Below are 13,819 nucleotides of genomic sequence, written 5' to 3' on the forward strand. Positions count from 1 at the left end.
ACAGTTATACCGTTAACAGATTCATTCATGTTAAGCTGTGTGTGCAGGGCCGGTGAACGCTCCGTGTATCTTTTGGTCACTCAGTTATATTTTAAAAATGTATTTTCTTGTGATAATGGGATTTTGTTGAGACATATTTTCCTCACGCATGCATATATATATATATATATATATATATATATATATATATATATATATATATATATATATATATATATATATATATATACATATACATATATATATACATATATATATATATATATATATATATATATATATATATATATATATATATATTTTTTTTTTTTTTTTTATTATTATTACTTGTTAGTTTGATTAGTGTTGATTTCAAATGCAATAAATCTGTTTGTATAAAACTTGTAGTATCGGTGCTTATAATCTTTTCTTTTAAGATGGGTGCGACTAAATTTTAGATAATGCGCCTACATTTTTAAAGTTAGGAGCACCGGTGCTACCAAGCAAAAATGCTAGTTTTGAGCCCTGTATGCTAAACAGGAGTGGACCCAGTACGTAACTTGTGGGGCACCAGTAGTGACAATCTGAGATCCTGACTTAAAATCCTACATTTGGACAAACGGAGTACGTTCAGCGAGATAGGACTGAAACTAAAAAAAAAATCCCTAGAGAGGCAAGCCTATTCAAAATTTCCTCGTGCAAAACTGTGCCAAAGTCTGCACGAAGGTACAGAAGAATGATAATTGTTAGTAAACCAAAGTCTAGTAGTCTAGTGCTAGTAGTAAATAGTTATACTGACAAGAGCAATCTCAGTGCTATGTGCTGTCTCAGAGCAAAAGAAGACTCAGTGCTATAGTTGAGGTTAAAAGCAGTTTTAATTTTTTGAAATCATTTTAAGGTCAATATTATTAGCCCCCTTAAGCAATATTTATTTTCCATTATCTACAGTACAAACCACTGTTATACAATAGCCCCTTTCACACATACAGACCTTTCCGGAAAATTACCAGCAATTTTCCGGAAAGGTTGTATGTGTTAACAGGCCCTTTTTGAAAATACCGGTAAATTAGTTCCGGCTATTTTCCAGAAAAGAGAAGTTGTAAGATTACTGGTAATTTGCCGGAATGCTGCGCTGTGTGAATGCAGAAGGCAGATTGCCGGAAAGAGCGCGTACACGTTTAGAACGTGCTGATGTGAGACGTCTACTTTAGCCAATCAGAACAGTCAGGCGCATTCACGTGCGCGCGGTTTATGAGAATAAAAGCCTTTGAATATTTTTTCCAGACACCTTTAGCTGCTAGATGTTAGTCTGATAATGTTTCTATGTTCCTTCTTAATGCCAACTGTGTAAATAATTATCGATAAATTGTTTATGATAATCCGTTGTTTGTTTACCTTCAAGCTTTGCGTGTGCCCGTGAGCGCCCATATCGCCAGCTCACACACATATCAAGTACATCTCGACATGCGAAATTGTTTCTCTATGTTTTCATTGGAGTTGTACTCAATACTGATCCATCCGAAGAGTTTGTGATGTAGTCAAATGTTTACAAACACAAGCGCAGACGTTTAGAGGTCATTTCTGGTTAATGATGTCAGAATTTACCGGCATTTTGGAATGGATGTGTGAATGCTCTTTTCCGGAAAAATTCCGTAACGTCCTCGCCTGTGTGAACAGCGCTTTTTTGAATATACCGGTAAAGTCACTCCGGAAATTTTCCGGATATTTACCGGTATCACTGTGTGAAAGGAGCATATGACTTGTCTGAATAACCTAGTTAAGCCTTTGGTACCACTTTATTTTGATGGTCCATTTGAGTATTAGTAGACTGTCTGCTTATTATCTGCTGATACTGCTCCTTCAACAGACATTTAACTGACAATAAGAAACTTTGCAAGTACATGTCAACTTACACTAACCCTAATCCCAACTTAACAGTCTACTTAAAATCTAATGAGAATTAGTTGGCATGTAGATGCAATGTAACTTAATTCAACAAACAGGCCACTAAAATAAAGTGTGACCAAGTCTTTACATGTCATTTTAAGCTGAATACTAGTTTCTTGAAAAGTATCTAGTCAAGTATTATGTGCCGTCATCATGGCAAAGAAAAAAGAAATGAGTTACTAAAACTATTACGATTATAAATGTGTTGGAAAAAACAGAAACTGAGGAACAACAGGAAGGCTAAGAATTCAACTGTACTTAAAAGAATAAATACATATTTTAAGTACACTTGGTTTGTATTTATTTGTATAGTTCTTTGATTCAGTGCCCAATAGATTTAAATGTATTTTTCTACATAATATTAAATACTGCCCCGGTTTCAGTGACAAGGCTTTATGAGTACAATTATGCTCAGAAATAACTTATAGCTTATTTGAAATTGGCTACTACAAATTGCGCACGTTGCCCTGAAACTATAATTAGCAAAAAACAATAACAGTACACCAAGTTCACTTTAGGTATAACACTAGAAAGTTATGACAGTATTATTTAGGTATAACACTTTCATTCCCTTAAAAGCTTTATTTACAACAAGTCTCACAAAAATAGTTAACTTGCAGTAAAAATGAAAAAGTAAATTGTGGATTACTTGCTTGGGTTACTTACTTGCTGGCAGTATACTATAAAAGTATACTTTAATACAGTGTCTCTCAAACACATCCCTGAAGGACCACCAGCTCTGCACATTTTCCATAGCTGCGTCCCAAATGTAGGGAAACTCCTATATATATATATATATATATATATATATATATATATATATATATATATATATATATATATATATATATATATATATATAAACACACACACACACACACACACACACACACACACACACACACACACACACACACACACACACACACACACACACACACACACACACACACACATATATATATCAGGAGTTTCCCTACATGTGATGGTGAAAATAAACATGACTATGAAAATCTTAATAAAGGCACAAACACATTAAGGGTGTTTATTAGCTGAAATTAGTATTAAAATCTGTTTTATTTGTACTGTGCAAAGCATATTAGTAAGGTTTGTGTGCATGTTATATATATTGAAAGCAATAACTCGTTCTGAATACTGTATTGTTTGAAGAATTGCTAAAAATGTGTGAAGGTCATGTGACCATCAGGAAGAAAGAAGCATCTCATTTCTCACAGGACACGTTCTTTGTTCTTGCGGTCGCACAAGTTTGTTCTTCCGGGGTGGCCTGACAAATCAGTTCTCTGTGTTCTTGGAATTGAGAAACAGCCTAAATTAAAATGCAATACAATAGTATAGTTCATGATTACAACAATATATACTATGAACTACCATAGTATTTTTCCATGTGGGAATAAGATGAAAACCGACAATAAATGAATTTAAAACAGTTAATTTATAAGTTTCTTATCTGATTGATTGATTTTAATTTGATGCTTTCTGTCTGTTTTGTAACTCATCTGAATAGCGCATATTATTGAATCTCTGTCCACTGATTGGCTGTTCAATTTGTATAATAATTGTGTAATCCTGTTTCTGTTGCTTCCAATCTAAAGTGTCCTTTTATGTTTGAAAGGCACTTTATAAATAACACCTATCATTATTATTATTTTTTTAACAGAGAGACGGGCAAATGAATATGTGTGCTGAAGTTCCTCAGGGGAACCCCATCATCTTACCCGTTTCAGTCCCAGTCAAGAATTACCAAACCCAGACCAAACTCACACTCCTGTGCCAGCAGAAAGATGATGGTTTAATAAAGTCTGGTGCGCAGACCCCCCTCCCACCGCTCCGAAACCACCCTTCCTGTGTGAGTTTCTGTCATTCAGACAGCTATTTTTAGCAAGGGTTTAGAAAATTAAAATTGTGGTCTCAAATATCACTTCAGCTTTCTGAGAATTGATAAACTGTTGATGCTTAAAAAAAATAGATGGGGTTGGGGGGGGGGGGGTAGACATGTTGTTGTATTTTTCTGCACAGATGCTTTAAAGGTGAAATGGCACTTAATTAATCCTTAATGCACTTTTTAACTTGTTTAAGTCAAAATTGGACTTGCCTTCATATAAAAAAGCGTAAATTACAGTTGGCATGTATTTCTTTTCAATTACAGGTCATGTTTTTTCTGTGAATAATATTTGTAAAGGAGCTGTTGACATAAAATTGAATCAGATTTTGGTGAAAACTATGCATGGCTATATCGTTATCGGCAGATAAATGCTATTTTTAATGTTATCGTTATTGGTCCGATGTCAAAATTAGGCCGATATCTTATGTAATTGTGCAGAACTGCCTGCCTCGTGGGTGCGTGGGTCGAACTTGCTCAGACTTGTTCTATAAAGGAGCTTTCCTCACGTGGTTTATTCCTTCAAAGTCAGTCCTTTCTTCTAGTGGTGTTGCTGTGCATTAATAACTCAGTTAGTAACCATGTTCCTTATCATTGTAGATTTGTTTGACAGTGTCATTGTGCATTTTAGTTTATATCGCCTCATGAAAAAATATTACACGTGTAAACATAATAGCAGTGATGCACACGTGCTAAACATGTGCTTATGATTATTTGTAATAATCACTGTAATATGGGTATTTGTTCTTATCAACGCTTGCCATGTGTTGTTGATGTAAGATTGTTTTCAGTTTTATCAGCATATTTATATTGATTACGATCAGCGCAAGTGATGGCTATTACCATGCACACACATAGTGAACTGCCAAAGCCTTCATAGCACCCCAAACAGCAGCACAGCAGATTGTGCCAGTCAGTGAACCCAGCATAGGCATACCAGCCAACAGGGGAGCCGCTTTTCCCGTTTTGTTATTTCTGTACGGCTTTAAAATAAGACATTACATATTTGCACACATGTACATTACTGTAACATGTTTTATTCAAGAAATTTAAAGCTAAAATGTTTAATTTTATTTAAAATATAGAGTACTTGTTTGTTAATTGAATCCCATTCTGTTATTTAACCTATTACTTTAATGAAACAGTCAAGTTGCATGTTATTTTAAAATGCGCAGAAAAGGAAATAATTAATTTGTGGCATGCTGGTTTATGTGAAATCGTGAATATATCCATATAATCACCTTGCAATTTTAAGATTAATGTTTTTTTTGCTTTGAGTCGGCTATTCAGTTTATAAAATCAGATCTTTTGAAGATCTGAAAATCAAATTTTATGAAGTTCAGTCATTCATTCATTTTTTTTTCCGGCTTTATTTATCAGGGGTCACCACAGCGGAATGAACCACTAACTTATCTACCATATGTTTTACACAGCAGATGCCCTTCCAGCTGCAACCCATCCCTGAGAAATACCCATACACTCTAGTCCACACACATACACACCAAACAAATTAGCTTACCCAATTCCCCTATAGCGCATGTCTTAGGACTTTGGGGGAAACCGGAGCACCCAGAGGAAACCCACACCAATCACACCACATAACACTGCACCACACCGAGAACATGCAAACTCCACACAGAAATGCCAACTGACCCAGCTGAGGCTCGAACTAGTGACCTTCTTGCTGTGAGGTAACAGCGCTATCCACTGCGCCACCATGCCGCCCTACTTTTATGACGTTTTTAAATTTAAAATAATTATTTACTTCATAAAAATAAAACATTTTTAAATATTTACATTTATTGGCTATAGTAGATTAGTTATCGGCCTCCAAATCTTAAGAGTTATCGGTTATCAATATTAGCCAAAAAATCCATCCCTAGTAAAAACCTAAACAATACAAAGATAAAAATAAAACAAAACAATAAATAAAATCAAAAAAATTAGTTATATGTGATAACAACAGATTGACACCAGGAGAAAGTGCTGAACTACTGAAACGTATTTAATACTTTATATAAAAGGCGCCTCTCATATGGAGAATGAAGTCCCATGCATTGCTTAAGTGTGAGTTTCTCACAGACTTCAACTAAGTATAAAAATAATGATGGTTCTGTGGGTCTCGTCTATCAAATCTGAGCTTTATTTTGTATTTTCTATTGGATTGAAGTCAGGGAATTGGCTGGGTCATTCTACAGCTTTTCTCTCTTAAAAAGCATCTGAGAGTCTCCTTGGCTGCGTTTTTGATCATTGTCTTGCTGAGATGTCCACCCTGGTTTCATCCTCCTGCTAATGTAGATGTTGGACTGAAGCAGCTGATATTCATTTACACTGAGGAAGGGCAGAGGGTTGCTGAAGAACTACTGAGAGATTTCAGCTGCTGTCTGGGCTTTCACTGCCTTTCTACACCTTCCTTTCTTCATGTGTTCGGTGCTTTCTTCCTTGCGTCATTTCATTTTATTAAGCATAACTTCATTTGTAAACTAACTTGTTTTGTTTTCTTGTCATATACGAGTTCTTTTGGTTGTTATCAATACCCAGTGAAAATTTCAAGTCAACAGCGCCTTTAGAAATATGTTTAGAGAAAAATGGTGACGTAGGCAATACTTATTTTCCCTGCTGTATTTATGCTTTTGAATTACATTATGGATAGGATCTTCTTGGAAAATTCTTATATGACCAAAGTAGATATTTTGAAGAATGTTGGTTGCTGGCACTCATTGACTTCTTAGTGTTTGCTTTTTCTACTATGGAAGTCAATGGTTACAGGTGTTGTAAAAAAAAATGAATGAGTGAAAAGAAGAGAGAACCCAGTCCAGGAGACTCGAAACAAGCAGAATTCCTTTATTGAGACGTGTTGGTTAATCTGCAGTCATACAGCGTCTTCAAGATGTCCAATGTGTCTGCAAGAGCCTACTAGAGGTCCGCAGTCTGCAAGTTCTTTCACAAGTCTCTCACAAGTCTCACACAAGTCTGAATTAAGACAAAGATTTCATGGCTATATTGTGTTCTTAGGAGGAGGGGATATAGCTAAACAAAGTATGCAAATTAAGAGTTGTGGTCGGCAGGGTAAACTGCTTTTTCAGGCCTAATCTCATCTTGTTCTGGAGACAAAACCTCCTGACCATTTGATTGAAAAGAGAAAACAATAGACACCCCATGCTGTAAAACTGATAATTGCATCACTTTGGCTTAGCCTGTAGTCAGCAAGGCAAAAGTTAAATGACCCTCCTAGCTGGCATGTCAATGAAATAAAATAATTAAAAACAGAGAATATAACTTTTTAGTTATACGTAGATTATTGTTAATTTGAAATTAGATGATAAAAATTTATATTTCCACACAGGTTTCCAACATTCTTCGAAATATCTTCTTCTGTGTTCAACAAAAGAAATAAACTCATAAAGGTTTAAAACCACGTGAGGAAGAATAAACGACGGGGTCGTTTTTATTTTTAATTCCCCAAAATGAAAATTACCCCATAATTAACTCTCCCTCATGCCGTACTCGTCAAACAAACACTATTAAAGGAGTTTTACATTTTATCCTAACTCTTCCATGGCATATAACAGTGTTGGACTGAGACTTTTATTTTAAAGCATCCGAAAGCGTATAAAATACAATGTACAACTAAGCCATACAGAGGTTACCGCATGTCTTATAAAGCAAATCAATGTGTATTTGTAGCATAAATGTTATTTGTTTTTAACTTCCCACAGCTGCTGAATGTGATTTGTATGATTAAAAGTTTCCAGCTGCTATTTTCTGATCGGATGTTAACCTCACACGTTCTAGATAAAGAGATCCAACTCAGAGGGAGAGTCTGCACCAAAGCAAGTGAAGAAGAAATACCGCCACTGTCTGGTGCCGCTGATGATTCCTTCACCCAGCGCCGGTCAGGAATCTCGAGGCGCTGTGCTCTTCCGCAGTCAGCTGAGGACGGCCAGCAGCATGTCTGACGACGCACCGTACACCCCTCCGCCAATGCTCAGCCCCGCACGCCCTGGGTCAGGCCTCTTCAGTGCAGTCAGCGGCCGGGCAAACATCCAATCTACTCCAGAAAGACTGCTCTCCAGGGCTGGTCAGTCTAATGCAGTCAAAATAATTGTTATTAACATTATATTTAAAGATTACATGACAGTACACAGTTATCTAAATAATCCCAGAAATGTATCCTATTTGTGACAGATGCCGACAAGCTCCAGCTACCCTTTATCATACCTTTTGGTATTCATACCTTTTTTTTTAGACATCAATTTTTAAATCAATCTCTAATATTTTTCTTCTAAAAATACAAATGTATCGCTGTCATCCTTGCAGTTAGGTCTATTAGCCTTTTGCTTAATAATTGCAAATATAATTTTATTTTAATTAATATTATTTAAATTATTATTAATTTTTTTTACTACTGAACTGGTAAAACCCTTTTCCACCCAACTACTTTCACATGATGTATGACCTGTTGCAGTTTATTCAAATAGAGAAAATTCGATATACAATTAATGGTAAAACAGATGATTTATATAAATTTACAGTAAAAATCAGAATTATTAGTCCGCCTGAATTATTTTTTTTCCCCAATTTCTATTTAATGGAGAGAAGATTTTTTTATCAACATATTTCTAAACATAATAGTTTTAATAACTAATTTCTAATAACTGATTTATTTTATCTTTGTCATGATGACAGTAAATAATATTTTACTAGATATTTTTCAAGACACTTCTATACAGCTTAAAGTGACATTTAAAGGCTTAACTAGGTTAACTAGGTTAACCATGCAGGTTAGGGTAATTAGGCAAGTTTTGTAAAACTGATTTGTTCTGTAGACTATTAAAAAAATATATAGCTTAAAGGGGCTAATATTTTAACCTTAAAATGTTGTTTAAAAAAATAAAACTGTTTTTATTCTAGCCGAAATAAAACAAACAGACTTTCTCCAGAAGAAAAAATAATATCAGACATACTGTGAAAATGTCCTTGCTCTGTTAAACATTTTTTGGGAAATATTTGAAAATGAAAAAAAAATCAAAAGAGGGCTAATAATTCTGACTTTAACTGTATATAGCTTTTTTTTTAAATATGTAACCCGTCTTACATATCTAAACCTTTATTAACAGTAATATTTAACAGTAATGGCTTACTTGGGTGTCATTTGTTAACTTATTTGTTATTATTATTTTTGTCATTTTTTTTCTGTTTTGTTGTTGTTTACTTTATTTTCCTCTGAATATGGTTCAGAGAGTAAGGTATTTTGTTTAATTTCCACCCAATATTTTTTCTTCAATATTGTGAAATTAATGCATTATTTTTTCTTTCTCTCACTTGTAATAACTCTCTGATTGAAAAATGCCAATAAAAAGAGATAAACTAAAACAGTTATCTTTACATGGGGAAAGTAAATACTGAAGGGTTTTGAACAAATGACCCAACTACAGGGTATATTATACTACAAAATGCCAGTTTACTGTAGTAAAAACTAAAGTATACTAGGGTTGTGCCAATAGACGATAGCATATATCGCAGAGAGCTGAGACCTATGAAAATTTTAAAGAGGATATGTAGCTCGTTTCGCATTGATGTAGACCTATTACATGTCTTAATTGCATTATTGACTAAAATTAATTGTATTATTTTTAAACATCAGTATTATTAATAACTGAACAACAAATAATTTAACAGCTTCAGCTGTTCAGATTAACATCACTTGACCGACACTTTTGGATAAAAATGAACTATTTCGATTGCTCTCTTGCTCTCTCTTTCTATATATATCTCAGCAGCAGAAGTTGAAGCGCGAGCTGCACGTGAGGGCACGGCCACTTCTCATAGCAAATTAGTTTGCAACTTTGTTGCATAAAAATAATAGACTAAATATCAAAACTGGATTTAATAACCAACAAGTTAAATAAAACGATTTTTTAAAATGAAACAACTGAAACATAAATTGAAAGAACTCTGAAACCAGCTCAAATATTCTGGAATAAAACATGTTGCAGTCGCTGGTTATTTGAGACTACTTTATAACAGCACTCCAGCAAGATTCTCTCTTGCTTTCACAAAAAAAGTTATTTATATTTTATATCTGTTATTAATAGCCTATTCAAGTTTTAAGATGGCCTATAGCCTATACTTTTTCTAGTGCATGCATTGACTGCTCCGTCAAATACATGGAATATTCATACTTGTCCTATTTGTGTTTAATTCGATGGAATGATAAACACGGACATGCACATTATTCAGAAAATAACCTATTTATTTAATGTAAAAATATGCTAAACCTATATTTATTTATATAATGTAGGCTATTAAAATATATTTTATTTATTGATTTAAACTAGCCTACATTAAATTAAATTACAACCTGTATTTTACTATTCGTTTTAGTATTAAAGAATTATTGAACAGATTATTAATAACTTATCAAAAAACATTTTACTGAGCTCAGTGAAAAGTTTTAGGTCAAAAGGCTATTTAATATTAGAGCAACAGGCTATTGTCTGGCCGCAGCCATATATAAAATAAAACTCTTATCAGAAAACAAACACATATGCCAAGCGCAACATTGTTAGATCTTAGCAAATACAAATGTGACACTGTTGGTGATTACTTTTGTAATGATTAGACCTGAAGCTGCTCCACGCTCAACTGAACAAAAACGTGGAAAACTTCACCGCATAGAAACAGTCACAAGCGGGCGGCGAGTCCTCCATCTGCATCCCGTGTGAAAGGGCCTTAATGCATCCTTGTTTATTTCATTCGTAGATAAATATATTTTAGTTTGCTTTCGTCCATGTGTATTATATCCATTTTGCGGCAGTCCCGCAGGCCGAGTATAAAGGCATGAACCCAAAGTCACAGTTAAATCCTGTCCCGCGCCGCACTGTAACATCGAGTCTTGTTTGAAATAAATTTGGTCTGAGCGCCTATTTAGCTGTAAGAGTACGGTGGTTTGCATTGGTTTAAATTACAATCCAATATCAAACGTAATGCAAATGCAGCAGGTTATTAAATAAGTGTAAAAATCTGCCGGAATGTTATTAAATATGTTTAAATGTTATTCATTTATTTTCTTGTCAGCTTAGTCCCTTTACTAATCCGGGGTCGCCACAGCGGAATGAACCGCTAACTTATCCAGCAAGTTTTTACGCAGTGGATGCCCTTCCAGCCGCAACCCATCTCTGGGAAAATGTTTAAATGTATTAATAAAATATTATAAATAGACATAACACTGCCGCACGGCTCACTATAGGTAATACTAAATTTGAGTTTTTAGCATCTACAGCAGGGGTATCCAAAGTCGGTCCTGGAGGGCCAGTGTCCTGCAGATTTAGGGTGCTTTCACACCTACACTTTTGTTTAGGAACGTAACTCGTTTGCCCAGTTAGCGCGGTTCGATTGGCATATGTGAACAGGGCAATCGCGCTCTGTTCCGCGTCAAAGTAATCGCTCCGAGATCGCTTAAATAAGGTGGTCTCGGCTCGATTGAATCGAACCCTGGAGCGGTTCGATTGCAGTGAGGTTATATCACAGTGTTTTATGGATATGTAATAGGCTTACGGCTATATGAAGAGAGAATTATGAGTAGGGCGGGAAGTTTCGCGAGGTCCGGATGCCCGCAAACGAGTGATGATCTCCCGGTAATCTCGCGTCTCCCTCCCGGTCCTCAAATAGGCATCGTCGCGCACCCTTCTCACCCCTCCCCACCGCATCTCTCCTCAGACACGTCACGCGCGCGCACCCTGTCAATCACCACCAAACCACCACCTCTCCTGACAGCTGAGCGGGACTCTGCAAAATAAACCCTGACACTCTGAGCAATGTGAGGAGAGTTTACTCGCACGTGACTTGTTTTAGCTCTTTTGGTCCAATTAGAAACTTTGCAGTGTGAAAGTGAACCGCTCCAAGAGCAAAGAGCAACAATGTAACAATTTGAATCTCTGTTTCGGAACAACTGAATCGATTTACAGGTGTGAAAGCACCCTTAAGCCCCAACTTGCCTCAACACACCTGCAAAGATGTTTCTAGAAAGCCTAGTAAGCGCTTGATTAGCTAGCTAAAGTGTGTCTGATTGGGATTGACACGAAACATTGCAGGACACCGGCCCTCCAGGACCGAGTTTGGACATGCCTGATCTACATAGTATGCTGCAGCAACAAAAGTGTTGTGAATACTATAATATATACTGTATAATGGGCTGCACAGTGACGCAGTGGGTAGCACGGTCGCTTCACAGCAAGGTCGCTGGTGTGAGCCTCGGCTGGGTCAGTTGGCGTTTCTGTGTGGAGTTTGCATGTTCTCCCCGTGTTGGAGTGGGTTTCCCCCACAAGTCTAAAAACATGTGGTATAGGTCAATTGGGTAGGCTAAATTGTCAATAGGGTATGTGTGTGAATGAGTGTGTATGGATGTTTCCCCAGTGATAGGTTGCAGCTGGAAGGGGATCTGCTGCATAAAACATATGCTGGATAAGTTGGCGGTTCATTCCGCTGTGGCGACCCTGGATTAATAAGCCGTAAAGAAAGTGAATGAATGAATACTGTACAATACACTTTACAATAATATGGTTCAAAAACACTATAGTATTTATTATAGAAGCATTTTTGTCATGTGGGTTAACAGAATTAATAGGATGCATGTAGAAATTTTCCTCACTGTACTTATATGCATTATCTATCTGTACCTTAAATCAACAGGAGAAATGGATGACTGTGGCGAGACTTTAAAAGAGACAGCCATTAACGTGACACCGTAAGCACTTGCACTTACATTATTTTCATGCATCTGGCAATTGTTTCTGTGTAAACCTACTTGCACTGCATTTAAATAAAAAATTGTGTTTATTATTACTTATATTTATTTATTAGTTTCTGTATTGCCTAAAAATCGATGTCAATTTGACGGACTGGGTGAAATATGCTTAGCCACACCCCTCCAACTATTACTTTTTCTAGGAGTGAAAATTGATAGGGGAAAAAAACCCGCCCCCTACTTAATATTAATTTCAAGCTAGAAATACATCATCATTCTGAAATAAAAGTCTTCAGCAGCTTCCGGTTCACACAGATCCTGTCATGATGTCTAAGTTTTGAGGATTTTTTGGTCTACTTCACTATCTTTCAGTCTACTTTGGTCTACTTTACTGCGTTTTACTTTTGCTCTTTATAAAATGTAAATTAAAATGTCAGTTTAAAATAACTTACTCCATCACATACTGCATTTTATATGTTTTCTACAGTCGTATTAATATTGGAGAGGAGTTTCAAGCTAAGATCCCAAATATTAAAGGTCAATCTCTTACCGAGGAAGATTCCCATAATGCTGTTCTTCTGTGGTCTCAAACTAAAGACATGGAGAGCCCTGATAACCAGCACAAAGGTAATTCAAGACCTTTATTTTTAACCATAAAATTTTACACATTATTGTCTTCCTCATTTGTTTTTGAATTTCTTTAAATCATGATGTATAACTTTTGAGGATCTTTTGGTCTACTTCACTTTGTCAGGCAGGTCCTATAAAAGTGATTTCTTGATTACTAACAGATGTGGCAGTAATCAAGCCTGGGTGTGGCTTGAGAAATTGAACTCAGGTGTGATAAGCCAGAGTTGGATTGTTTTAACAGGGAGTGCAAACATTTCACACAGGGAAATGTAGTTTTGGATTATGTTTTGACCTTAATAACAAAAAAGATCATAATTTCAAAACTGCATGGTGTGTTTACTTGTGTTATCTTTAACTTATTTACATTTAACTTTATTTATACTCCCTTTATATAAAAAATTAAAATAAACAAAGGGTTAAATGCTTTTACCCAACACAGTATTTAAGTCAAACAACTTCTCAAATGAGAACAAATGTAGTCAGGGTTGGTTTTGGCAGTTTCGATCTGATTGGATGGCTTAGTTGGGTATTGGTGGATTTTATATGAGGCACAAGTTGATCACACCCTTATGCTAAGAAACACCAATCAGTGATTATATATCAATGAATAATGA

The 13,819-nt window shown here is 35.7% G+C and overlaps 1 protein-coding gene and 1 long non-coding RNA gene across 4 annotated transcripts in view; one reads left to right on the plus strand and one right to left on the minus strand.

Annotated features, from left to right (window-relative positions):
- LOC141378504 (uncharacterized) overlaps window positions 1-13,819 on the minus strand; it is a 71,677-nt gene that overhangs the window by 27,928 nt on the left and 29,930 nt on the right. The window contains exon 3 of one of the 2 annotated variants that reach the window (XR_015512964.1): window positions 7,679-7,913. This is a non-coding gene — a long non-coding RNA (uncharacterized LOC141378504). Of the gene's footprint in view, window positions 1-7,400; window positions 7,914-13,819 lie in introns of those variants that run through there. The other variant, XR_015512963.1, reaches the window with a different exon arrangement.
- Window positions 1-13,819, plus strand: part of LOC100535969 (transcriptional-regulating factor 1) — a 47,712-nt gene that overhangs the window by 20,025 nt on the left and 13,868 nt on the right. For both annotated transcript variants that reach the window (XM_087289931.1, XM_087289933.1), the window contains exons 5-8: window positions 3,605-3,793; window positions 7,622-7,907; window positions 12,521-12,575; window positions 13,063-13,202. In XM_087289931.1, the coding sequence (XP_087146057.1) occupies window positions 3,605-3,793; window positions 7,622-7,907; window positions 12,521-12,575; window positions 13,063-13,202 (670 nt within the window). The remainder of the gene's footprint in view (window positions 1-3,604; window positions 3,794-7,621; window positions 7,908-12,520; window positions 12,576-13,062; window positions 13,203-13,819) is intronic.

Source organism: Danio rerio, chromosome 17, assembly GCF_052040795.2.
Source record: "Danio rerio strain M-AB ecotype USA chromosome 17, GRCz13ab, whole genome shotgun sequence".
NCBI classification, from domain to species: domain Eukaryota; kingdom Metazoa; phylum Chordata; class Actinopteri; order Cypriniformes; family Danionidae; genus Danio; species Danio rerio.